At 40.3% G+C, this 26,858-nt stretch overlaps 2 protein-coding genes across 2 annotated transcripts; both read left to right on the plus strand.

The window, feature by feature from the left end:
* The first annotated feature begins 783 nt into the window (after nucleotides 1-783).
* polr2g (RNA polymerase II subunit G) lies at nucleotides 784-8,558 on the plus strand. The gene is made up of 8 exons (XM_088988455.1): nucleotides 784-1,109; nucleotides 1,302-1,411; nucleotides 6,539-6,698; nucleotides 7,269-7,319; nucleotides 7,404-7,469; nucleotides 7,875-7,946; nucleotides 8,048-8,081; nucleotides 8,202-8,558. The coding sequence occupies exons 1-8, from the start codon at nucleotides 1,098-1,100 to the stop codon at nucleotides 8,213-8,215; spliced, it is 519 nt and encodes a 172-aa protein (XP_088844581.1). The 5' UTR covers nucleotides 784-1,097; the 3' UTR covers nucleotides 8,216-8,558.
* Nucleotides 8,559-9,827: 1,269 nt separating this feature from the next.
* Nucleotides 9,828-18,456, plus strand: eef1g (eukaryotic translation elongation factor 1 gamma). Its single transcript, XM_088988442.1, has 10 exons — nucleotides 9,828-9,866; nucleotides 10,578-10,736; nucleotides 10,847-10,910; nucleotides 13,217-13,359; nucleotides 14,826-14,969; nucleotides 15,104-15,233; nucleotides 15,536-15,734; nucleotides 16,424-16,596; nucleotides 17,330-17,454; nucleotides 18,121-18,456. The coding sequence occupies exons 1-10, from the start codon at nucleotides 9,855-9,857 to the stop codon at nucleotides 18,277-18,279; spliced, it is 1,308 nt and encodes a 435-aa protein (XP_088844568.1). The 5' UTR covers nucleotides 9,828-9,854; the 3' UTR covers nucleotides 18,280-18,456.
* The last annotated feature ends 8,402 nt before the right edge of the window (nucleotides 18,457-26,858 follow it).

Genomic DNA, 26,858 nt, shown 5'->3' on the forward strand with positions numbered 1-26,858 from the left:
TTTAATTCAAAAATAGCAAATAGCTGACAATACTATAGTTCTTAAAAGAGGAGAAACCATCACTGCTATTAATAAAATAGGTGCGTTTTCTAAAGAATCTGGATTATACTAAATTGATGTTGAAGCATGATCATCATCTAATTTTTTATGGGACACCAATACAAAAATGAAGTGAAATATTTATGGATGCCCATAACAAAGGATCATACAATTTGAGTGATTCGAGCAATATCATAGCCATGTTTAAAATGGTAAGAGGAATCTTGCTTTATCATACAAAAATGTATAGGATTCCTTCAATTGTTATAGACAAAGTTATTTGGTCGGTTAGAAATGTTTAAATATGTGGACGTATCACATCAAAAACATCATCTCTGACACGGAGGAAGCAGTTAAAATAATACATTCAAAACATTTGAGTTAGAATTGTAATAAAGAATCAAGGGCATCAAAGACTAAACAAAACAGGACGTTTTACTAAATCGTGTTTCATTGTCTTAATGGACTTTTCGAAACCTTCCTTTTCCTCAGTTTTTATTTTACATTGCATAGTTGTTTGTTTGTTTGTTGTGTTCCTGGTGTGCCCATCTTGACATTCTTACGTTTTATGGTGAATTGTGCTGTTTTCGGAAATAAGAAATAGGTACACTGAATTTACGTCTTTCTTTCTTGCTTTGTGGTAACTCGTTTGCGACAACTGACTCCAAAATACTTTAGCATTGCAGAACAATCTATTTCCGGGTTACGCTGGTCTTCCGACCGGTAGGGGTCGATGAAATATTTACTTTCAGTTTTAACAAAGTAAAACCGGTCTAACAGATCACGTGGCCCTAAACGCGCTGCCGAAAAAAAAACGTCTCATTCTTTTTTGGTCGGACACAATTTTTTTTCTTTCTTTCTCTTTTTTTGCATGATCCAGTAACGAATTTATGCTGAGACATTTGTAACACCTGAAAGGCAAGAATCGGGGGGAAGGATTAACAAACAAAAAAACCTATTCATAGTCGACGGTTGTTAAAAGATTGGGTAACCCGTCTTAGTCCATTTATGCAACTAATATACGTTCATCGATAACAGATTGAACACAAAAGGAAGAAATGTTTTATCATGTAAGTGTGGTTCTTATTCTCTTCAGAGTATTGTGGCAGTTTTAATGACTCATAATTGTTGGTCTTCGTGCTCATAGCTCCAAATACGAAAAGCAAGTGATGTACATTATTTTCAATATTTGTGATAAAATACTTGACAGCAATCCAGACTCAAATTTGACTTATATACACGCTGCCCTTTTATGTTTACAGATATCTTTGGAACATGAAATTTTACTGCACCCGAGGTATTTTGGCCCCAATCTCTTGAATACCGTGAAGCAGAAGCTTTTCACTGAAGTGGAGGGAACTTGTACCGGAAAGTAAGTATTTATAATGTATTCGAACGCGTAAAAGGGGACTAACCACGGTGGGACGCTGGGGCCTAATATGGGTCCCGCGTGTTTACAATTCAGTCATTCATTCATTCAATCATCCATCTATCGGACCGCTTTATCCTCACGAGGGTCGCGGGGATTGCTGGAGCCTATCCCAGCTGGGCACGAGGCTAGGGGGACACCCTGAATTGGTTGCTAGCCAATCGCAGGGCATACAGAGACAAACAACCACCTGCTCTCACTCACACCTCGGGACAATTTGGATTGTTCAATCAGCCTGCCAGGGATGTTTTAGAAATGTGGGAGGAAACCGGAGGACCCGGAGAAACACCACATGGGACAGGGGAGAACATACAAACGCTACACAGGGAGACCTAGTAGGATTTGTGAGTTCTGTGTGTTAACCCCTCGACTACCAGGCTGCCGTGTTACAAATTTCTGTTGCAAATAGGTTAAAACAGACACCCACATACCCACATGAATATCAGTTAGACAGCGTGGCGTTCTTCACTACAGAAAACAAACAAAAACACTTCAACAAATTTGACATTTTTATCTTTACCAGCTCAGAATTCGTGTTTTGAGTGCAATTCAGTAAATTAGTGGTAGTTACAAACAAAGAAAAGAATACATTTTGAATAGGGATGGTTATTTGATTAATTTATCGATGAAAAGGTTTCTTCAGCCATCATCTGTACTTCTTTGAAGGTGTCGGACGTTTTGCTTCTTATCCAAAGGCTTCGTCAGCGAACATGATTCATTTGATTTTCTATTTGTGGGTAAATTATACACAAACACACACATACATTGCTGCAATGGTTGTGGGGGAGCTAGCGCATGTACTGCAAAATTATTTTATGTCACAGGCCACTTTATTAAAGTTGCGTCTTCTCTCTGAGGGCTGTTACGACAATGTAACCAAATAAATGTTTAATGGTCTCATTGCAGGACTTCAACGCAACAAATTCTACACGAAATTGGTTTAATAGTTTTGAAATCATTCAACTATATACTGTAGTGTAGTTTGTTGAAACAAATGTAAACAGGCGAACAAAATTATCACAATATTTCAATGTCATTTATTACTCTTGACAATTTTACATTTCAATGCAGAATTTAGGAAGTTGACAGACATGATTTGCTTTCACAGCCCGCATAAAATAATGTGGCGTACCACATCTGGCCCCCGGGCCTTGAATTTGACCCATGACTTGGTGGGAGAGGTCAGTTCACCTTGGACTGGTTTACAGGTGATCACAAAGTCGCATCACTGCAGTTTATTTACTAAGGATCATGTTTATTGAAAGTCGAGAAATCCAACCCATGTAAGCACAATGACAAAATACGAACACACAGGAAGACCCAATTAGAAATTTTAATTCCATACCTTAAAGGACAACCGACACCATTTTTTTTGTTTCTTAACTGACATCAGAAAAACGTTTTATAGCATCTAAAATACCCAAAACACGCAGGCTGATATCTTTAGTCAAATGCAAAACACCAATAAAAATGACTTGAAGTGTCCAGAATCTGCAAAAAAATTAGCTGCGAATTGGGCATTTTCAGATAGTTCCGATTCGGAGAAGATGCTTTCTTGTTACTCATCCAGTTATGAATATGATTCAAATAGTTCTGAAGAGGAAAGCATAAATGTTTGCAATCGATTAAAGAAGTCCTTCCGTATCAATTCGAGCCGTCTGGACTCCATTGTAGCGCCCAGAAAATGCACAAGATGGCGTACAAGCTCCATTGGAAATGGGCTGATTTGTCTTCTGGGAATTTGTGTAAACTTAAACATTCTTTATGCGTGGTACCGCAATTGGCTGCGACACACAACGATTCACCATCACTTTATTTATGTAGTTTTCCGTCTAATTTTGCAATCACCACTGTGTTTTCACATGAAAAAAGTACCCAAAATAATAATTAATTAATTATTAAATAATAATAATATTAATTAATCATTATTTAAAGGACCTTTAAAGGATAACCGACACCTCCGTACAAGTTGTGTCCATAATTTGTAAAATCACTTCAAATGACTTCTACTGAGCGTATTTTACAAAGATTCCACGGAATGTAGCTATATTTTATGTCAGTTAGAAAACAAAAAAATGGTGTAGGTTGTCCTTTAAATCTTTGAAGATTTAAAGGACAACCGACGTCACTTTTTTGTTTTTTAACTGACATCAGAAAAACGTTTTATAGCATCTAAAATACCCAAAACACGCAGTATGATATTTTTAGTCAAATGCAAAACACCAATAAAAATGACTTGAAGTGTCCAGAATCTGCAAAAAAATGAGCTGCGAATTGGGCATTTTCAGAAAGTCCCGCCCCCATTTCGTGATGTCACGCCAAGACGTCTTGCATTGCTAGTGAATCAAAACAATGGCTTCAGATTCGGAGAATATGCTTTCTTGTTCCACATCCAGTGATGAATATGATTCAAGTAGTTCTTAAAGAATTTATTTGTGCCATTTTGAGGCAACATTGCTGGAAAATCTCTCACCCAAAAAAAGAGGCACAAAATGGCGACCTCCTGTGGCCACCTCCGTTTCCACAGGCTGATAAATTCCTTATACAGTGGTACCTCGGTTCTCGAACGCCTCACTTTTCGAACGAATCGGTGTTCGAACAAAATATCCGAGATATTCTTGCTTCGGTGTTCGAACGCCAATACGACGCACGCGAGGGTGGGGAGCTGAGCGGCGCACGGGTGTATCGCTCTCTCCGTGACCAACTGTTGTCGCGTGCGGGTGTTGCCTGCTTAACACTACGAGGACTCCACTTTCTCGGCACCGGCAGCCAATCAGAAGCATGCTTCGGACTACACCCTGACTCAAAAGTGTACTTCAGAGTTTTGAAACCCGCTGAGAAAGTGGAGTCAACGTGGCTCATAGCGATTTACTTGCTTACTACGCCAAAAAGCAAGTGGCACACGAGGGTGCAAAATGAAGCAATCCCGGAAGATGACATACATTTATGGGACGCAGGGAAAATACCTCGGACCAGGAAGAGTCCAGGTACGGTGGCGAGTTGAGTCAATCATCATCCGGCATTGGCGAGGTGATCGCAAACCGTATAAATGCCCCGTGTCCGTGATTAGAGAATTGACAGTAGGTGGAGGGCGGCCGGGAGAGGCAGTCCCCCCCCCCCACGCTGTCAACTCGCAAGTGACAGGAGCAAAGAGGTGGTTTCGGTGTTCGGAAAAAAAATCGCTTTTCGAACTGGGTCCTGGAACGAATTATGTTCGAGAAACGAGGTACCACTGTATGGCGCTTGGACGCCCTCTTCTGGCCTTCTGGCGGCTTTTGGGTGTAACACGAGGTCCCCAGACCAAACAAGTACAACAAAATACATTGACGTGATGGAAGGACCGCTACAAAGTGTCTTTTTTACGGTAAAGGGCGGCCCTTTAGTGACGTCACGTACGGACTCGTCACCAACTCAAAAACAAGACTTCCTGAATATTCAGCGCAAGTCTTAAAACGTAAAATATAGCTATATGCGGTGGAATCTTTGTAAAATACGCTCAGTAGAAGTCATTTGAAGCCATTTTACAAATTATGGACACAACTTGTCCGGAGACGTTGGTTGTCCACTAAAGGTCAACCAACGTTACTGTGGTACCCTACCCTCGTCCCCGCTAAATAAACCCCAGAATGTTGTCATTCTTTAAAATAAAAATATGAATACATTCAAAGACATATAGAATTTAAAAAAATCACAGCATGGTGGACTAGTGGTTATCATGTTCTCATCAAAGAAGTGGCATTTGGCTTTCAACTCTTGGCTCTCTCTGCATTAGTTTGTGGTATTTGCATATGCTCGTTTGGCTATTCTCCGGGTATGCCAGCTTCCTGTCACATTTCAAAAACATATGTCAACTGAAATTTTAACTGAATTGTCCATGCAAATTAAGAATGTGATTGGCTGGCGACCATTCTAAGCTGGTCATCTGTCAATCATCGAGCACATGCAGGAAAAACATCGTTGCCTCTTGCTCAAAGTTGTCTGTGTTAGGCTCGTCACACAAAACCCTAACGAAAGCGAAACAAATACATTACTGATTGATAGAAAACATAATTAATCGCTCCAATAATTTTGGAGAAGCCAGAAACAATATAAAAGCCATATTTTCTTGCGAGTACTTCTCCCAAGTGTATGTCAATTGCAAAGGGTGTCCCCATCCTGCAGATAATTGTTTAAAACCTGGAGCAACACATTGTAATAAAAGATTCAAGGACCAATTTTCATCATTCGCTAGAATGAGCTAGACGTACAGAAAGTCTGAGATGAGTGGAGGTTTCATTGTTGACATGACAACAATGACTTCATGGCATGACTGGCTCATACGAAGTTTCAAAATTGCATTGCTTACTCATCAGTGTCAAATAGCCTTTTGTCCGCATTTCCAAAATGTTTACATGAGTGAAAAACACCTCCCTGGTGCTTCTCGTTTGGCCTGCACTGCACGAGCGTCACTTGGCTCTTGGTTTGCACCTGCCTTTTAGATGTGCTATTTTAACAAACAAACTCAGCCAGCGCAATTCGTCTCAAGTTTGATGAATCGCATTGCTCATCATATTCTATACCTCTCCCAATATTGAAAAAAGGAACTTCTTGAAATTTGGCCCATTTTGCAGATGACATATATATATATATATATATATATATATATATATATATATATATATATATATATATATATATATATATATATATATATATATATATATATATATATATATATATATATATATATAATACACACACACACGTAGTTAACCTCTGTATTGGTTTTAATGCCCAATCGACTTTTTGCCCGTTTTTGCACACCTCACCCTTCAGTTGATCAGATGCAACACATCCATCAGCAGCATACCCATTCTGCAAGCACAAACATGCAATTTAGCACATTTTATTTGAAATATTTGTCACTCTTATTTTGCATTAACTGTTCCACAATAGCAGCAATCAGTGCTTTGCACAACATACTGTACTTGTCTCCAGTCAGATGCAAGACAATTGATTATGGACTGTTTCAGCGCGATATGAATCTCTCTGTACTACCAAAGGACCCTTTACTTGTTACTTTTCTTTCAGGTATGGATTTGTCATCGCAGTCACGACCATTGACAACATCGGGGCAGGAGTGATCCAGCCCGGCAGAGGGTTTGTTTTGTATCCAGTCAAGTACAAGGCAATTGTGTTCCGCCCATTTAAAGGGGAGGTTGTGGATGCTGTTGTGACTCAGGTTAATAAGGTAAGATTAAATTTTTTTAGGCATGTGCCCAGTAAAAACATTGTGAAAGTGGTCTATGAAATGTTTAATTTGCTAGTTTGAATGTGAATGTGCAATACTGAGGCATTGCACATTCACAGCAGAGCATAAAGTGACGAAGGCGGAAGTAGTCGCCGAAACATGTCAGCTAATTGAACACCCACACTGTCTGTAAGTAAAGAATCTGCTTAATATTAGATATCAAGTAGACAGGATGAACTTAGTAAAACGAGAGCATAAAGTGGTTGGGATAAAGAGCAACACCTCTAAATCTGAGAGCATAGTCCTCAGTCATAAAGGGGCGCAACACCCTCTTCAGGGCATGAGATCCTGCTCCAAGTCAAGGAGTTCAAGTATCTTGGGTTCTTGTCCACAAGTGAGGGGTGGATAGAGATTTACAGGCAGTGGAGCATCTGCTGTGATGGAGACTGTATTCTATATTTTATATTAATATTTTCTAATGAATTGGTTTGTTGAAAAATCAAGACACTTCACATGCTTGGATTTAGCTTCTCTATGTCACATGCAATGTGTTTTTTTCTGGTTTTCCAGGTTGGTTTGTTCACAGAAATTGGGCCCATGTCATGTTTTATCTCCCGTCATGTGAGTCAGCTCTCTCTTTTAATTGCTGTCTTTTGCTCACCAAATATTGTCCCATCCACTCTTAACAGATGTTTCTTTTTGCAGTCCATCCCCTCAGAAATGGAGTTTGATCCGAGCTCTAACCCACCATGCTATAAGACAGTCGATGAGGTAAAATATCTGGTGAATGTTTTGTGATCAAGTCAAAACACTGGTGTTTGTCCATACCTGCCAACTACTATTGATTGTTGTTGTATGAATTATTTTTGTTCCATGTACAGCACTATGTACGTATGTAACACTGGTTGTTTTAAAGGGCTCTATAAATATAATTAAGTTGAGAAGTTGTCTTTGTTATGCTTTCTTTATTAATGGTTCTTTTTTTATGTTTGCATGTGAAGTTTTTGTTTTATGTTCATGAAGTCCATACCGTTTGTCAAGGAAAAATTATTTTAGGAGTCAAAGAAAACCACTTGTTTCGGTCCCAATCTATATCATGTCTATTTTCTATTTAAGAATCTCTCAGTCAAGCATCCAAGCTGTTTGTATTCATATCCATTTTTTTTTGTTTTAAAGGACATTGTGATCCAGCAAGATGATGAGATCAGGTTAAAGATTGTAGGAACAAGAGTCGACAAAAATGATATTGTGCGTATTATTATAATTACTATTTATGAAAGATTGCTATGTATACCATTCTGTGTATAGAAATTTTTACAAAATCACTAAGAAAGATGCCTGTTTTTCAGTTTGCCATTGGATCCCTGATGGATGACTATCTAGGTTAGTCTTACTCCACATTATCAGGCGGCTTCTTATTTTAATGCAATCCATAAATTACCGTGAAAAATTGAATCTATGTGTTTCAATTATTGGACGTAAACAAGTTTCTTCTTTTTTTAGGTCTTGTAAGCTGATCTGCATTGATGGCGGCAAAATTTGTGTAGACTCATTGTATCCACTAACGTGTGTCAGAAGGGATGATTGTTCCCTTTTTTAAGATGTTTTTTTAGAAACGTGATTATGGTGGACTTATGTTATTGGCAATCCACTTCAATTCTCATCATTACTGTTATGGATTACTTTCTTTTTTGTTTTCTGTGTTTTAAGTGGTCATTTGAACCACTGAAATATGCTTTTATTTGTATAATTAACAGGGTTTACTTGTGTTATTGGCAACCTCAATTTCTGTCATCACTCTTGTGTATCAACATAGTTTGTAAAATGACACATGGGCCATAATAAAACAATTTTGCTATATGTGTCGATCTTGTTTTCAGTATAATGCCCTGAGCACATCCCCTTTGTTTATTTTCATTCATCCATCCATTTTCCAGACCGCTTTATACTCATTGGGGTTGTGGGGGGAGAGGTGCTGGAGCCAATCTTCGGGTACTAGGTGGGGGACACCCTGAATTGATTGCCAGCCAATCGCAGGGCACACCGATACAAACAACCATTCACTCATACCGAGGAACAATTCATAGTTTTCAATCAGCCTGCCACGTTCCCAAGGAGAACATTCAAACCCCACACAGCGAGGCCTGACTGGGTCTTGAACTCACGACCTCTGCACTATGAAGTCAGCATGCTCACCACTGCCGCCCTTGTTTTTTTTCTTCAATATGATATACTGGTACTTTATAAATGATTACGTTTCATTTTAATACCTACATGGTGAGTTTGACTGGACATCCATAGCCACAACTCAATGTTATAAAATGATTCAGACTCTTCTAACTTTGAAGTGTCGAAGGATTTCTGTTCATTTTTGTCTGTCATTTAATAATAGACCCGTGGGTGTGCGGTGGCTCATAATCTCTTGTTGAAATTTGTTTCAAAAGTGCCTCACAATCCCACCGTGTGTAAATTCCTTCATACCAAAATCAGAATCTCAGACTCAGAATCCGTCTGTAGGCGGGGTGGTTTTGAACTGCGGCACACATTACGGAATCGAAACAGTACATCCTAAACATTAATTCAAAATGTATTAAAATGGATGAAGACAAATTTTGGATACGTTAGTCAATACGGTATGTGTATATGGCTTTCTGTAGTACACACGTAAATTGAGCAAACACATCGTGAATGTAGAGTGCAGTATTTCAAATCGAACTTAACCTTCGTAAATGTATATTGGTCAAGTATTCCTAAATCCGTCATTAATTTGTTTGTATTTTATGTCGTTCGTGTCAATTTAAACGTCTCGTCTTCATACACGTCTAGTACCGTAAATACTGATGTGTCGTTCGCGAACGAGCCGCGAAAGTGAAAGTTAGTGGATGCTCTCTGTGCACATATAAATCAAGTCATATAAATAAAATATTTGATATAGTGTATTTTTTACATGAGGAATTAGATTTCACATAATTTTACATGATTTTTCGTAGTTAATTTAAGCAACAAAAAAACCAAACAAACTGAAGAGCCATAAGAGCCGGATCTTTTGAGTGAGCCGAGCAAAGAGAACCGGATCTCTGAAATGAGTCGGAATTCACATCACTAGTAATACGTCATCAGTGTGCGTCGTCGTTCTTTCTTTCTCTCGTCCTGAAGATGGCGGCGGGGGTGAGTAAAATGGAGAGTGGCTACCTTTCATTCATGTGGAATCCATGTTCTCCAATCTGCCCCTAATCTTTGCAATCGTTGTTGTTTCTCGGCACAACTGATCGCCGTCTGGATTCTGTGCTAGTTACCTTATGATGCCAAAGTGTATTTGCAATGGAAAAGTAATTGCGTGCCCGCTGGACGGCTGAAGCGAATGGTCGCTGTAAGCGATATTGACGTTGCAGTAAACTACTGACGTCTCACTCCTGGCACAATCTTGTGCCACGTTAGCTGTTTTTTTAGTCCCGAAAACTAGTTTTTGTCGATTTATCCTTTAAACGCCTATGTTGTTTATTTCTAATCCAACCCTTAGACGCCCATCCGTATTTGTCATAGTTATTCCGGGGGCTAACAATTTCGCCTGATTCTTAGCTAGTGCCGATCTCACCTTCCAGCAAGAGAATGCCAGACTTTATTTAATTTCACGTTATTATAGCTGTAAACATGTCGTTGCTTACCCGCCCTCCATGGTCGGTAGGATAGTTTCATGTAAGTGATGGCGGAGCTTGATTTCTTATGTGTATAGACGTGGAATCTCCCACGCAACGTGGCGCTGTTTAATTGGGACACAATATAGAAACAATCCTATTGGGTTCCAACTGGTTACAAAAAAACAACACTAACGTGGAACCTACGTTTGAGGTTTCTGACTTGTAAAAATCATCTTCCCAGACTCTGTACACGTATCCAGAGAACTGGAGGGCCTTCAAGGCTCAGATTGCTGCCCAGTACAGTGGTGCGGCACTCAAAGTGGCCAGTAGTGCCCCTGCCTTTACCTTCGGACAAACAAACCGCACCCCTGCCTTCCTCAACAACTTCCCCCAGGGCAAGGTTGGTTGTGATCCTCGGGAACCTCCTAGATTAAATAATTGCACGGGCATTGTGCATGTAACTAAAGTGGTCTGTTTTCTTCAAATGTCCTCCTAAACAATTGCTCGTAGGTACCTGCCTACCAGGGAGATGATGGTTTCTGTTTGTTTGAGAGCAATGCCATTGCTCATTACTGTGAGTATCTTGATGTTCATTTAGAACTAGAACTGCTGTTTGTATATCTCACATTACTTTAAACAACGCACACACTATCTTGGAATTGCACAACTTCTAAAGTGAACATACTGGAAGATTTTATACACGTTGAATGTAGTCAATGATGTAAACAGCTGCATTGTGCATAATGATGCATTGTCATGACCGACCTGTGTCCGCAGCCACTTTCATAAGTTTGGCTGAACTCCGAAAATTCCATTTAATGGTAGCACTGTCATGATGAATGAGCATCTAAAATGGAAGACTTGATTGCTCATGCTTCATTTCAATTTTGACACGGGGGCTGTCTCATTCAAAAGCTAGCTAGTGTTAGCGGACACGGGTAAATACTTGTGTCCTATTGTGGTACACTTGCATTGTTTTGTTTAATTGGGATAGATTTTGGAGACATTCGTCAGCCAACTGGAATATGCCCGCGGTTAACATCAAATAGCTGACCTTACCTCAGTCTTCCTCGTTCGTGCATGAGTGTTACATTGTTCAACTCAGAAAAGCACCATAAAAATATTATTTCTGTAAGCCCTCAATGGCATTCCAAACATAAAATTAATTGTGGCAGGCCTATTAAATTGTTGACCATTTGAAACGAATCCTAATAACTACCCAGACTCAATTATTCTTAACAGTACATGTTATTGTGAAGATAAAACAATCAGAAGACCGTCAAATGCCATATTGTCCATATGCATATTTACATAGCTGCGTTTGTAGAACAACTTTGTACATGCACTTTATTGATGCTCCCCGAGCCCCGCCCCCCATGTCCCGTCCTTTGAGTGTACTGTATTTTCTGGTGTATAAAGCGCACCCCCAACGAATGGTGTATTTTCAAACTTTCTCCTTCTGTTGGGTGGGGTCGGTTGCTGCTGGCAGTACTGTAGTTGTAAGACCTGTTGCAGCTCAATATGATTTCACATGTAAGGCGTGCCTGCATATAAGACGCAGGGGTCATCTGTTGAAGAAAATGAAGTCTTTTTGGGTGCACCTTATACACCGGAAAATATGGTACTTAAACAGGCACAACTACTTATGTTCACCCGGGTTAAATGTGCTTGTTTCCGTAAAATTAAACTTGGGGAATTTCATCAATAAATCTCCAAATTGTACTGTCAATTAAAGGACAACCGACACCATTTTTTTTTCCTAACTGACATCAGAAAAACGTTTTCTCACATCTAAAATACCCAAAATCACGCAGGCTGATATTTTTTAGTCAAATGCAAACCACCAATACAAATGACTTAGAGTGTGCTAAAATTGCAAAAAAAAAAAAAGAGAGCTGCGAATTGGGCATTTTCAGGAAGTCCGACCCCAGTTTGTGACATCACGCGAAGACGTCTTGCCTTGCTCGAGAATCAAAACAATGGTTTCAGATTGGGAGAAGATGCTTTCTTGTTACTCATCCAGTTATGAATATGATTCAGATAGTTCTGGAGAGGACAGCATAAATGTTTGCAATCGATTAAAGAAGTTCTTCCGGGTCATTTTGAGGCATCAGGGCTGATGTGCAGCGTCCCAGAAAATGTAAAAGATGGCGGCCAAGCTCCGTTGGAAATGGGCTTTGTCTGCTGGGAATCTGTGTCAGCGGATATCAAATAGTTGTCTTGGTGCAACACATAACGATTCACCATCGCGTTATGTATTTTCCTTCTAATTTCGCCATCAACACGAAATTTTCAGACCAAACAGTATCCCAAAATGTATTGTGTGTCGCTTTCTCGGCCAGGGGCCTTCCCTCCGTGACGCCACGCCAGGAATCGTCGCCAACTCAAAAACAAGACTTCCTGAATATTCAGCGTGAGTCTATATACGTAAAATAAAGCTATATGCGGTGGAATCTTTGTAAAATGCGCTCAGTAGAAGTCATTGAAAGTGATTTTACAAATTATGAATGCAACTTGTCCGGAGGTGTCGGTTGTCCTTTAAAGAACAGGTATTTTGGGTATTTTAGATGCTATAAAGCATTTTTCTGATGTCAGTTCGGAAACAAAAAAATTGTGTCGCTTGTCCTTTAAGGTGTACACAATCAATCATAGTCTTGCGGTACAAATAGACAAAGTGTGCAATTTCTTAATGGCTCTTCACAAGCATCATCACGTCTTTGAGAAACAGTGTGCCCTGTTGTGTTTATCTTATAAGGGAAGAATATTCCTCAGTTTTGTCTGGTTCAGTGAGTTAAAAAGACTGCTTATCTCTGTGCTCACATTTGAACGCAAAGATTGACAGAGTGGCATTAATTTTCACTTTTGCCCCCTTAAATACAGTGGGCAATGATCTCCTTCGGGGTGCCACACCCCAAGCTTCAGCTCAGGTCCTTCAATGGGTGAGCTTTGCTGACTCAGAGATCGTCCCTCCAGCCAGCACATGGGTTTTCCCCACTCTAGGAATCATGCAGTTCAACAAGCAGGTGTGTAGCATGGTCACTTAGTACCACTAACTAGAGTGCCTCCATGAAACTGTTAACATCAACCTGAAATGTTTTGTGTGTGAATGAGCATATCACTGTTCCTGCACTCTCAACTGGCAACTGGTTTTAACAAATCAATTCCTAAAATTGCTAATGACCTAATTAAAACACTCAGCGTGTATTCCTTAAAGGACAACCGACGTCGTTTTTTTGTTTCCTAACTGACAAAACGTTTTATAGCTCTATCTAAAATACCCAAAACACACAGTATATTTTTAGTCAAATGCAAAACACCAATAAAAATGACTTGGTGTCTAAAATGTACTAATAATTAATAATAATTTGAAACCGGAAGTGGTCAGTTTCAGAAGGTCCCGCCCCCATGTTCGTGGCGTCACGGCAAGACGTCTTGCCTTGCTCGAGAATCAAAACAATGGCTTCAGATTCGGAGAATATGCTTTCTTGTTACTCATCCAGTTATGAATATGATTCAAATAGTTCTGAAGAAGAAAGCATACGTGTTTGCAATCGATTAAATAATTTATTCTGTGTCATTTTGAGGCATCAAAATGCATTGACGTGATGGAAGGACTGCTACAATGTGTCCTTTTTTCGGTCAGGGGCGTTCCTTCAGTGACGTAACGTACGGACTCGTCACCAACTCAAAAACAGGACTTCCGGAATATTCAGCGTGAGTCTTAAAACGTAAAATATAGCTATATGCGGTGGAATCTTTGTAAAATACGCTCAGAAGTCATTTGAAGCCATTTTACAAATTATGGACACAACTTGTCCGGAGACGTCTGTTGTACTTTAAGGGCGCTGAATTTTAGAGGAAAACATAGTAAGGTTGTCTCGATTGACGTGATTGGATATCATGGCTCATTACAAGGTTTTTGGCTGATTAGTATTGTCTGAAAAAGATGACATTTTTAAATTTTCTTAATTTCTAAAGTCAAGAATAAAGTTTTTTTAACGTGATTTTAGTGACTGCTGATTTATAGCTATATCCAAAGGTGTATTTGGCTATCTTCATTAAAAGAAGAACAAAATAATTCCCAAAGTATTCGTTTGAGGTACTCTGTTGGCAGATCCTCAAAATCAATTGACTTTGATTTGGATTAAGACCCAAAAAATATGATTACAGCTGTGCTGAGAGTAATGATTTTTATCTGCCTTAGCGTCCCCATTTTGGGGAGTCCCTTATCACTGGGCAAGGCTGTGCCCTTTCCGTGGCACAACGTCTTAATCTGATAGGGGAAGATAATTGTTTTGTCCACCTTCATCCCAGTCATCTCTTGACTCAGTGAGTTAAAGGCTGGTTCATGCGGTGGTTACAAATGACTGGCAAGTAATGTTGATAAAGACGTTCTTCATCGCACATTTTAATGAATGTATTTATTTATTTATTGTTTTAATTGAACAAATTCTTATGCATAATCATTCTTCTTTCTGAATGTGCCCAGGCCACAGAGCAGGCAAAGGAGGATGTGAAAAAGGTGCTTGGGGTACTCAACCAACACCTGAATACCCGTACTTTCCTGGTTGGAGAGAGGGTTAGCCTTGCGGACATCACTGTGGCCTGCTCCATGCTGTGGATGTATAAACAGGTTAGCCACATATCGGATTCGTGCAACAGCAAAATATTTGTATGTCCAAAGCCTACATTGATGGAATGTTACCCAAAATTGGGCTCCACCCGCCCAATTCTGAGAATCTTCTCACGCCTTTTATCCCTGTGTAGGTTCTTGAACCATCTTTCCGTCAGCCTTATCCCAACGTGACGCGTTGGTTCATCACATGTGTGAACCAGCCCCAGTTCAAGACTGTTCTCGGAGAAGTCAAGCTATGTGAAAAAATGGCTCAATTTGATGGTGGGTCACTTCATTGCTCGTACCTCATCTATACACGTTAATTTCAAAAGAAATCTGCACAAATGTACACAATGTATTCCTCATCCAAGATGGCAAGAAGTTATTTTATTTGTTAAAAGTATGATGGATATCCCCCCCCCCTCCAGGAAGGTCAGATAACACTTCCAATGGCTGAATAAATGGCCGCAGTGCCCTGACTTTATTATTTCATCATGGCTTGTGAATTAAGACAATGTGTTGCGTTGGCAAACTGTCATGGTTTTCTTAGGAACTAAAACAAATTACATCCTTTTTCCCTGAAGCTAAGAAATTTGCTGAGATGCAGCCAAAGAAAGATGCACCACCCAAGAAAGAGAAGGTTGCAAAAGAGGCAGCAAAGCCTCAGGAGAAAAAACAGAAGAAAAAGGAGGAGAAGCCCGAACCAGAAGAGATGGATGACTGTGATGCTGCTTTGGCTGCAGAGCCCAAAACTAAAGATCCCTTTGCAGAGCTGCCTAAGAGGTATAAGTGTGACTTTTGTTAGGTCAAACTGTGTTGAGTTGGAAGTTAGACATGCTTGCCACCCTGTTTTGGTCAAGATGGTGTCTTTGTGTGACACAAAATCTTAATCTGATTGGGGAGAGAACATTTGTCCATTTTTCATCCCAGTCGCCTCTGGTTCAGTGAGTTAAAGGCTGGTTCATGCTGTGGTCACATTTGATTTCACAATTTCACTTAAGATGCACACCAAACTTGTAAAATACAGATACCGAAAAAGCTGTTCTTAACAACAAAGTCAAGCCAAATATTCTCTTGTCAAGAGTGTAAGTTAAGCAGCAATATCTATGTTTTTAAATCATGTCATGGGTTGCCTGTCTTGTCATTTTCATTTGACCGCAAATAACATCACGATTACTCAATGCTCGGCCGATGACCAATTGTGGCTGACATGTTTTCTGAAATTGCGCCATGATTGGTTGTTCCATTTGCCTTGTGCAACTCTGAGGCAATTTTTAATTGACAATTGCAAAATGGCTGCCATTTGAGATGGCAAAAAATGAGTACATTTTAATGCTAAACCCGTATTCCGCAGCCGTAATATTCATCACAATGTGTGTTTACACTAGTAGGGCTGCATAAACACACTGTCAAGAAAAAGATCTATGTATAGCCGTAAAAATTTCCTAACCTTTCTCATTTGTATGTGTCAGTACATTTGTCATGGACGATTTCAAGAGAAAGTACTCCAATGAGGACACATCGACAGTAGCCATTCCCCATTTCTGGGAAAACTTTGACCCGGAGGGATATTCAATCTGGTATGCAGAATACAAATTTCCACAAGAGCTTACAGAGGTCTTCAAAAGCTGCAACCTCATCTCAGGTGAGCTGAAATGATTGTAAAGGTATTCATTTTCTGCTCTCACATGACTATCAGTTGCTATTTTCTTTTATTTATTTGACTTTTTATTCAGTTATTGCACGTTGGCTTTGTACTTTTTTTCAATTACTAAAATAACACTCCACTTAGAAACGGTTACATTTAGTTCACTTAATCAAAAAATGAAATGTCCAATCAAAACAAACAACAATCAGTATTTTATGCAATTCAAATACATTTAAAATGCATTTTATCTGTAATCAAAAATGTATCTTTGAAAATGTTTGGGCCATTTCAGATTCAGCGAGTTTGAAGGCTGGCTCAAGCGGTGATGACTAATGGTGCAATTGATGATTGTTTCATCAATTAACAATTATGTCGTTACGGGTTATGTAGTTATGTATTTGTGGTCTCCCAATTAGAGTTCCTTTAACCCAAAATCTGCCAAAATGTTCCCATATGTACTATTTACATGACACACAAGGGTTTTAAGTTCCTCTGCTACTGTTGTGGTGAATCAGGAATGATCACGTTGCCGTCACATGAATGGAGGCAGTTTGTGATGCATCACAGATCAAAGATGATCCATTGCACCGCGAATGGTTGCTATATGAAGGAAAATTTCACAGAAAGGCCTCCCATCTCCCTGCGCACATTGTTTTTAAGCACTACATGCAGTTTGGGGGTTCTTGCCAAATGGTTAAATACAGTAGTTCTGTCCTTGGTTCCCTTGCAGGGATGTTCCAGCGTCTTGACAAACTCCGAAAGAATGCTTTTGCTAGTGTTCTTTTGTTTGGAACCAACAATAACAGCTGTATCTCTGGAATCTGGATCTTCAGAGGCCAAAACCTGGCTTTCACTGTGAGTGCTCCTAGAACTGCAGAATCGGTGGCTTCTTAGTGTACTGTCATGTTTTGTTATTGTAAATGCTTTACCTACATCAACAGTAAATAATTTTCTCAAGTGGAAAATGTCATCAAACCTGCAGAGCTACATGGAATCGCTTCTCCATTTAAAAGAAAATGCAATTCAGTCAACTTAAACTATCAACCACAAGGCCTCGTATGAATACAATTCTGTCAAACATATTTCCCAATTCATGAACTTGGAAAGTTTGTAAGCCTGATCGGTGCCCACAAATATCATCCCCTGTCTTTGGGCAAGGCCGTGCCCAGCCTTGGCATGCTGTCTTAATCTGACAGGGGGAAATAAAACTGAGATCATGTTCATCCCAGTCTTCTCTGATTCAGTGAGTAAAAAGGCTGGTTCATGCTGTGGTCACATTTACACTTAAGTCAAATGATGTGTTTGAGTGACTGTAAGGTGTTCACCTTTTCAGAAATTTCATGCAATTCCTTCCTTAAATTTCTATTCTGTAGTTCTCTCCAACCCCTCAGTTATGCAAAGGTATAATGTCAAATCACCCGGCTCGTCGAACACTGTTGCAAAACAAGCTTTGCCACAACCCGAGGCTACGTCACTGATAATATTGAAACGGTTGCTTTGTTTTTTCTTTCCATTACCTAGCTTTGTCCAGACTGGCAAATTGACTACGAGTCGTATGACTGGCGCAAACTGGATCCAAACAGTGAAGAGTGCAAGACCATGGTCAAGGAATACTTCTCATGGGAGGGAGATTTCAAGCACGTGGGAAAAGCCGTCAACCAAGGCAAAGTCTTTAAATGAGCGGACAATGGAACAATTTGAGTGAAAGCACTTTGCGGTTATGCTTGCGACGCTTCCCACCCTACAGACTTAGAGCTGCCAAGCTCTAACACAAGTGAAACTTATTGAGTTTTGGATTTGTCTGTGGCTCCAAACCTGTTTTGTTGTCACCTACAAAATAAAGTGTTTTCCACAGTGCTATTGATATGTCGTCTCACTCAAAAGCACTCGTCGTGGTTTCCAGCGATTTGCCCTGAATTTCATACCTTCATTAGTGCTATGTCTGAATCAATCCAGACTGAAGAAAATGGGGTGAGATTTACAAGTCCACTAGAGTTTACATTAGCCAGTAATTAACCGACCCACCATTTTTTTCTTTAAAATGGCTTTAACATTAAATCTGCAAACATATCCATTTCTTTTCCTCCTTCAGCCATTGTGGGCTGACAAAACCGCTATAAATCAACAATATATTTGCTTGTGCAGCTCACGACTGATACAGTGTGCTAGCTCTGGCCAGTATGCACTTGTCACGAGCGGCTTGTGATCAGAGCAGTTTTCTAGCCAACCATCATAATCATAGTTTGCGAAAACTGACGCTGACCAGTGCCTTCAAGAAGGCGTTGGTACCCCTTTTGGGTTGCCAACTCAAAATCTGTTTCGAGCAACAGTTTGATTGACCCATTTGATGTGACAGGGCCCGCAGAACTTATTGTGAAGGCATCCAGGTAGATTTCTGACCCTGGTAACAAATGATGGTTGAAATGTGAAATTGGGGTTCAACACTTAAATACGAAACAGATCTGGGAGCAACGCAGCAGGGGAAAAGAAACTAAAGGGAGATGAAAAACAAATTGGAATTAATGAGACATGGACTGTTGAGCATGCTTGTGTGGATGTGTGTGAGGCAAATTTCCTGATACCACCTATGAAACGAGCTGATCATGTGATACCCGGAAATTGTGAAGCCTTTTTAAGCGCATGCACAGAATGGTGTTTGTCGAGTTCCCAGACCAATCATTGACACTGCTGTGCATCATTTTTCTCGTAAGTACTTTGAATTGCTATGAAAAGTTTCCATTTTGGTTACTGTTAAAACACTAAGTCTGCTGCCAGAATGACTAGCGCAACATGGACAAAATATTAACATCAGTCCATGATTCAGATATTTTTAGGCTCTGCAGGCCTTGACAGTCCACCACTGATGGTTTCATGGTTGCTCGTGCTGCCACTGCTCTGATCATATAATGCAGTGGTGTCCAACCAGTCTGAGATGTGGAGCCATTTTGTTTGTTACTGCAAAGAGCCACAAGCATGCACATGCACACACACACAATGCTCAGACGCAGACACACGCACACACATGGCCATGCACACACGAACATTGCATGCACCACGAGCAACAACCGGAGCACCCGAACATGAAACCTAAAAACACAAACACACAAATCTTTTTTCCCCCAATTTCCTCCTCCCACCGTTCGGAATCCACTTGGGACCAATCTGCTGGCTCTTGGTCGATTGCAATCGACTTAGCATTAACCACTTAGCAGCGATTTATGTGCATGAGTGGTGATCCAGTCATCTGATCGGCTGCCCTCTATGTCAATCAAGTAGCGGGATTGATGATAGACTGATGCGGTTCGTTCTGTGTATTCAGAAACGTTTGAATGGAAGCGCCACCAGCGAGTCATTTTGGTTGTCATGTGAAAGCCCAAGAGCCCCATTGTAGCAGCCAAAGAGCCAGATGCGGCTCACGAGCCTCGGGTTTGCCACAACTGATATAATGCATGCTTCAATAAGAATTAAATCATCTTCCAAGACAACCAGAAGAGTCTGGTTGCGATTGATGCAAAGGTCCTGAAAGTCATAGTCATCTGAAATTCCCAAACACAGATTGCAGATGTCAATATCAATGTTTTTCATTTCTCCAATTATTCGGCATCCGTTCTACCATGCATATGCAAGCCTCCCTCCATACAAGCCAACAACTATTTTCATCAACTCGTACCAGCGCAACCAACAAATTTGCACATTTAAAAAATATTTCATTCCAGACAAAAGTACTGTACTTGTTAGTGGGCAGTGTGTGTCCCTAAATCTTCCCTTTTTACCGCGCAAAAAAATAGGTTAGTGCCCAGTCTGCTCCATTTACTAAAAATATTGGTGTGGAGCCCTGGTCTGGGTGAGACGTTTCATGCAATTCTCAATGTTTCCTCCGGGGTGCGACTAGTGCTTGTGAAAAGCCGCGTTGCTGACTGTTGGTGATCAACAAACAAGTTTTGCAATTTGCATGAAACGGCGGAGGTGTTTTTACTACAGCAGTTTACAGTTGAACCATAGAAAACTAGTCATGTTCGGTTTGTTTTTCTGTGTGCTAAACTTAAAACTAGTTTGAGCCACAGCTCCTTGCAACAGATACGGTGTCAATATTGTTTAGTTTGAGTCAACAAATCCGTGATGAGACAGTAGATTGATCAATTGACAGGAACAAACCTTTGCTCAAACTGCACCCAGTTGCACTTGTGAGACTGGGTCCGACTCGAGTGAATACAGAAATACTTTGTCTATCCAAATAAGTAACTCATGACAAAAGCAAATTTAAGATTTTTTTTATGTAACCAATGAAAATCGTCCGATTGAGTCACCACCCTCCAAACACGCACACGCGCACACAACCCAAAAATGACAGATGGATGAAAAAGCATCCCGCAATGACTCAGATGTGCATTTTTTTCCACCTAGCTAAGAGCATATCCACTCCAGTTTGAACCAGGGAGGCCATTTTAGTTTGCTCGCTCATGGAACACGAGAAAATGGAACTTTTCCCACAGCAGTGAACACATGACTCACTCATCCTGTGGATCATAGTGGACAAGAGAGGAGGGCGGCTGTAATTTGAGCAACTAACTTCAGCTTGAGCATTGTAGTGCCGACAACAATATTGGTGGCAAAAGGGCGTTGTTTTGGCGCCTTCCAATACAAAGCAATGCCGTTTTTTATGGTTTTTGGCAAATTTGCAACACAATAACAGTAAATAGCCTCACACAATATCCTGGTTCCATGTTTTGTTACTTTAGACTTTATAAAATAAGCCACGAACAGACTATTGTCTTGGGCCAAGAGCAACATTTCCCCTTCCATCTGCCAGTCTTTCCCCTGACTCTTTATAGCCCGTTTTTTTTTTCCCCTGTACTTCCCCTCTGAACATTTTGTCCGCACGGGAGTGACTTATGACATGCGGTGTGCTTTCCTCGCTAAAATTAGTTGCAGTGTGGGGCTTCTGGGGAAGGAGGCGCAAAGACGCCGCCCAGGTGGTCTCGCAACTTCAGGTCCCTCCATAGCTGCCACCTCTCTCCTGAGAACATCACAAATGGTCATGCTCTTGTGCCCGCAGACAGGATACAGTCCTGTATACTGAACCGTGAAATCTCCTCAGTTTGTATACAGTCCAGTCTGGCTCACTGGTCGGCCTGATTTTTTAAATTTTTATTTTATTGTACCAATAGTACCCAATCAGAGCAGAAATATAACAGACCGGTAGTCATTGAATGGTACTAAACCGCGGTCCATTTGGTCCCGGGTCGCATTGACCAAGATCTTATTTTGTATGGTTTTGTTTTTGCTCAGCGTAAGTAGTCTTCCAGAGAAATATAAATAGCGCTGGGTGATTATAGTATATGACTGAGAATCATGACATTATGTAACCAACATCACACTTAAATACGCCATCAGACGTCGGGGGAATGTGTGTAACTGTAGTTAAAAGGAGTTCCCATTCTCACATTGAAAACAGACCCCACCAGTAAAAGAAAGAAAAAGCAATATCCAGAAAATAATAGTCACAAAGTGATGAAAATACATCTAAATGTGCCACTGATGTGCATGACCGAAAATGAAACTCTCTTGACAAGACAAGGTGCCTTGAGCAACGTGGAGCAGGAAAGAAACAGGACAACACACAAAAAAAGCTGTTGAAATATTTGCAGAAGGAGAAACCAAGTGATCAAGTGAAAAGCAGCAAAATGCAACCAGAGTTTGCACAGCCTGCCCATGTAAACATTATCAGTCGAGCTACCAGACGAAAGCAGCAATCGATCAGTCACGTTTACAAAAAGCAACAATGCTAATACTTGATATAGGTGCATAACTTAATAAAAATATTATGGTTACATTGTAAGTGGCGTATGCAGGATTTCTGTTTGGCCCAGTCCCTATCTTAATTTTTGTACAATTGACCAACCTCTGTTAAAGTCAGGTCTATTTATACAATTCTAATCAAAGTGAAGAGCTACGGTTTTGAAATACTGACATTAAAAATATTCTCAAATGACCATTAATCATTATTTAGGATATCCACCGATGCAGAGTCATCTGTCATCTGATTTTGTTTTCTCTCAAAAATCATGATTTAACAACTAACCTATATCGAAAAGGATGCCTCATTTCTTTAAGTCTCTTTTCAAACATCATTTCTGAAGCATTGTTATAAAAGTCACAAAGAAACACAAGCACAGCAAAGGCACTTTAACTGCACTACATTTTTCCGTAGTATTTGAATATCTGAATGGTTGTTAACTTTTTCTTTACAATATGCGATGAACCCCCACCCGTTTAAACGTGGGATTCTATTACTGTTGTGTTTTTGGAATCGAGATTAAGCAGTAAAATGTATCAATTTTTATCCATCTTTCGCCACTTGCTGCCGACTGAAAATTACATCACAGTGCCAAAGGGCTCAGGTAATTTTATGTTTTGCGTTTATGGGTTTGGTTATGTGATGTTCACAAAGTGACCCCTTAGGTACCAGAACTCTGTTATCATTTTTGGTTGAGGTCAAGTGGGATAACGGCCTCCCCACGAGATGGATAAAAAAGGCATGGATTTTAGTACTTATTCAAACTAGACTACTGGGGGTGCGTAGAGGATGTAGACACAATATTTTACTTGATTCTGCTTTAAGCAAAATCATGACGCCATACTCATGACCTATAATGCTTTTGCTTTATAGGTCATGGTTACACTAAAAATAATTTAACAACGGCAAGGGGCTCTTCCTGTGGTGGCAACATATGATTAGTGAGGTTACAATGTAGGAATTAAATGACTTCGCATATTAAAAAAAACACATATATATATATATATATATATATAGTAAAGTCTCGTTATATCGATATTCAAGGGAGTCCGAAAAAATATCGATATAACCAGGACTATCGATATATCCGATCCTGCGCCGAACTGCATTAAACAAAAGCCGCCAAAAGAGGGCAGCCAAGCGCCATATAAGAAACGGAGCGGGCCATTAGCTCCCTTTTTTTGGGTCAGAGATGTTCCCCCAATGTTGCCTCAAAATGGCACATATAATTCTTTAATGATTGTAAACATGTATGCTTTAATCTTCAGAACTACAGTGTATTTGAAACATATTCATAACTGGATGTGTAACAAGAAAGCATATTATCCGAATCTGAAGCCATTGTTTGGATTCACAAGCAATGCAAGACGTCTTGGCGTGCAGTCATTTTTATTAGCATTTGAATAAAAAGTGACATCGGCTGTCCTTTAATACACAGTATGGAATGTTAATAATTTTCAAAATCATCGCGCTTCAGCAGACAAAACAAGAAACATTGTTGCAAAAAACGATTGCATTCATATACAGTACAGTGGGCATGTACATAACACAACAGGGAAACTGCAACGCTTACATCTTACTGTATTATGTATACAATTTAAAAAAGTCATCAATCTTCTTCTGCTTCCCATTTTTACCTTTTAACACAAACACTTCAATCTCGTCTGCTACACACGAGCTAGCGTCTGAAAATGAAAATGGCTCTGCTACACGGGTGCTGGGCACGTAACCAAGTCACCTGACCAAGTCCACCAATGGCGCGACTGATGGCGTGACACGTAACCAAGACACGTGACCAAGTTGACCAATGGCGCGACCGATGGCGTGTCACGTGACAAAGTCACACGGCCAAGTCGACCAATAGCGCGACCGATGGCGGCTCATGTGACCAAGTCGACCAATGGCGGGACCGATGGCGGCTCACGTAACAAGACACGTGACCAAGTTGACCAATGGCGCGACGGATATATCGATATAAACAACAAAAATGGCCGGCGGGGGATGAAAAGGAGCACCGTAATAACCGGATTATCGTAATAACTGGGTATCGTACTAAACGGTACTAATTATACATAAAAAGACTAGAAATGTGCAAGGGAAATGAAAATAGTATCGTAATAAGCGGTACTATCGATATAACCGATATCGATATAACGAGACTTTACTGTATGTTTTTTTAATATGCGAAGTCATTTAATTCCTAACTACAACTTGTGTTGTATTCTCTTTTTCTGTAAATAACCACTATACGATCACACGTTAATTCTGTTTTGTTATCTACAATGTTTTGCATTTGAGAACAATCTCGAGGAGATTCAGGTTAATCACAAGACGAAACCCATGCGACTTCACCCATCCCTTCTGCCTTACTGTGTTGCAGAAATAAAAGAAATAAAAAGACACATCCACGCGTCTCGTCTTCATTAATACGGCAGCATCGTGGAGATGAAGACAGTCACTGTTGTGACACCCGTCACATTGGTGCCGTGACCTGGACCACAAATGACTCTCCACTTCGGACCGGGACCGCGATGCTGCACGATGAAGACGCTGTGCACTCCCATCACTCGGTGGACGGTGTGTCGACCCCCGTTTTGAAAATACATGTAGTGTGTTAATTGTCTGACCTGCTGTTTTGCAATTAGTGTGCTTTTTTTTAATGTACGTGTTTTCATGTGTTAAGTCTAAGAATGAGCTCCTTACAAGTAACAAGTAGCACACCTTTGAATGAGTGTGTTGGTAGAGGTAGAGGCTTCCCAACCGTGTAACAGTTGTGTAGTGTAATCCAGAGTGGTGTAGGTTGTACAGAGGGGAATGGGCAGGTTCAAGCTGATGCCACTTATGTTAGTGGGGACAGAGTTCCTTCCCAGACCCAGTGCAGTGCATCTACGACGAGCGCACAGACAACTGATACACCAGCAACAGATCCCTTTCTCCAGTCTGTCACAGTTATGTAGTGCTATGCAGGGTGATGTAGTTTGTACAGAGGGGAATGGGCAGGTGCGAGCTGAGGCCACTTATGTTAGTGGGGACAGAGTTCCTTCCCAGACCCAGTGCAGTGCATCTCCGACGAGCGCACAGACCCTGACACACCGGTGACAGATCCCTTACTCCAGTCACCTGACGTAGTTGGTCAGATGAGTAACATAATTAGACAGCACTCTTGTACATCCTTGCCCGATAACCTTGTCTATTTTGCCTGTTGGTCTTTCTGTTGTCTTCCGTGTGTATGTTGCCTCACTTCTGAATAATTTAAGGGGGGTGTATGTAACGGAGTTGTGCGCTTAGATTATTAAATTATGAAGGAAGTGACGCAACGGCGCACAGTGTGGCACTATGTCCCGCCCATAGTTTCCAGAACAATCTCGAGGAGATTCAGGTTAATCACAAGACGAAACCCATGCGACTTCACCCATCCCTTCTGCCATACTGTGTTGCAGAAATAAAAGAAATAAAAAGACACATCCACGCGTCTCGTCTTCATTAATACGGCAGCATCGTGGAGATGAAGACAGTCACTGTTGTGACACCCGTCACATATATATATATATTTGTCCAGAACTCTTATCATTTTTGGTTGAGGTCAAGTGGGTAATGGCCTCCCCACGAGATGGATATATATATATATATATATATATATATATATATATATATATATATATATATATATATATATATATATATATATATATATATATATAATCGTTTAGAAATGAAATATATCACGCCGGGCGTACAACTTCCAGAACCCCTCTGCCCGGGTGGCCGACAACTTTCCAGGAGGAAAAAAAAAAAAACACATTTTTTTTCTTCTGATTTTGAAATATTCGGCCGGTTTGATATTTCAGAATTTCGGTTTGTTTGGCAATTTTTAATTTCGGTTCGTTTGGCAATTGACATGCTCGGCAGCCAATCAGAAGCCTGCATCGAATAACTTTGCGCCCGGACTTTCCCGAGCGTTATCAGGTCATGCATTTGCATTTCATTTTCAGTAGATGCACAGAGAACACAAGCAAAATGGATAAGTGGTTAGGAATCAAGGCAAAACCTCAGCCCCAGAAGAGAGACTGAAAAGAAACTAACAAAATTTATGACGCTACAAAACGTAAACGTACATTGAGAGCATCGTGGAAAGAGGAGTTTACGTGGGTTGCAGCAGACGATGCACTGTGCAACCTGCCGGGAAGTGTATGGACAAACGACAACTGGAGCAAAATCATCAGCAACGGATATTTACGACAAATTAAGCAAGGGAGCATTTCTAGTAGGGACATCAATTACTTAATTTTAACGTGTTGTTCTGTTATATATTCTGATTATCAATCCTTAATACTTTGCAACAATGTTTTTTTTGCGATTAGTCATCTTATTGTGTTTCAAGTTGTGAAAAATGGGGCAGGCAACTTTATGGCCGGGCAGGTAACTTTTCAGAGTTGTTTGTCCTGGTGTCCAGTAACTTTTT

The sequence above is a fragment of the Hippocampus bargibanti genome, linkage group LG02 (genome assembly GCF_051943395.1).
Source record: "Hippocampus bargibanti isolate YZ-2025 linkage group LG02, ASM5194339v1, whole genome shotgun sequence".
NCBI lineage: Eukaryota > Metazoa > Chordata > Actinopteri > Syngnathiformes > Syngnathidae > Hippocampus > Hippocampus bargibanti.

Bases quoted from the DNA above. Each gene is read 5' to 3' on its own strand.
- polr2g (XM_088988455.1), top strand. The intron at 1,412-6,538 runs GTAAGTATTTAT...CTTTTCTTTCAG, and splicing joins GAGGGAACTTGTACCGGAAA to GTATGGATTTGTCATCGCAG. The intron at 7,320-7,403 runs GTGAGTCAGCTC...TTCTTTTTGCAG, and splicing joins CATGTTTTATCTCCCGTCAT to TCCATCCCCTCAGAAATGGA.
- eef1g (XM_088988442.1), top strand. The intron at 10,737-10,846 runs GTTGGTTGTGAT...AATTGCTCGTAG, and splicing joins ACAACTTCCCCCAGGGCAAG to GTACCTGCCTACCAGGGAGA. The intron at 16,597-17,329 runs GTGAGCTGAAAT...GTTCCCTTGCAG, and splicing joins AAGCTGCAACCTCATCTCAG to GGATGTTCCAGCGTCTTGAC.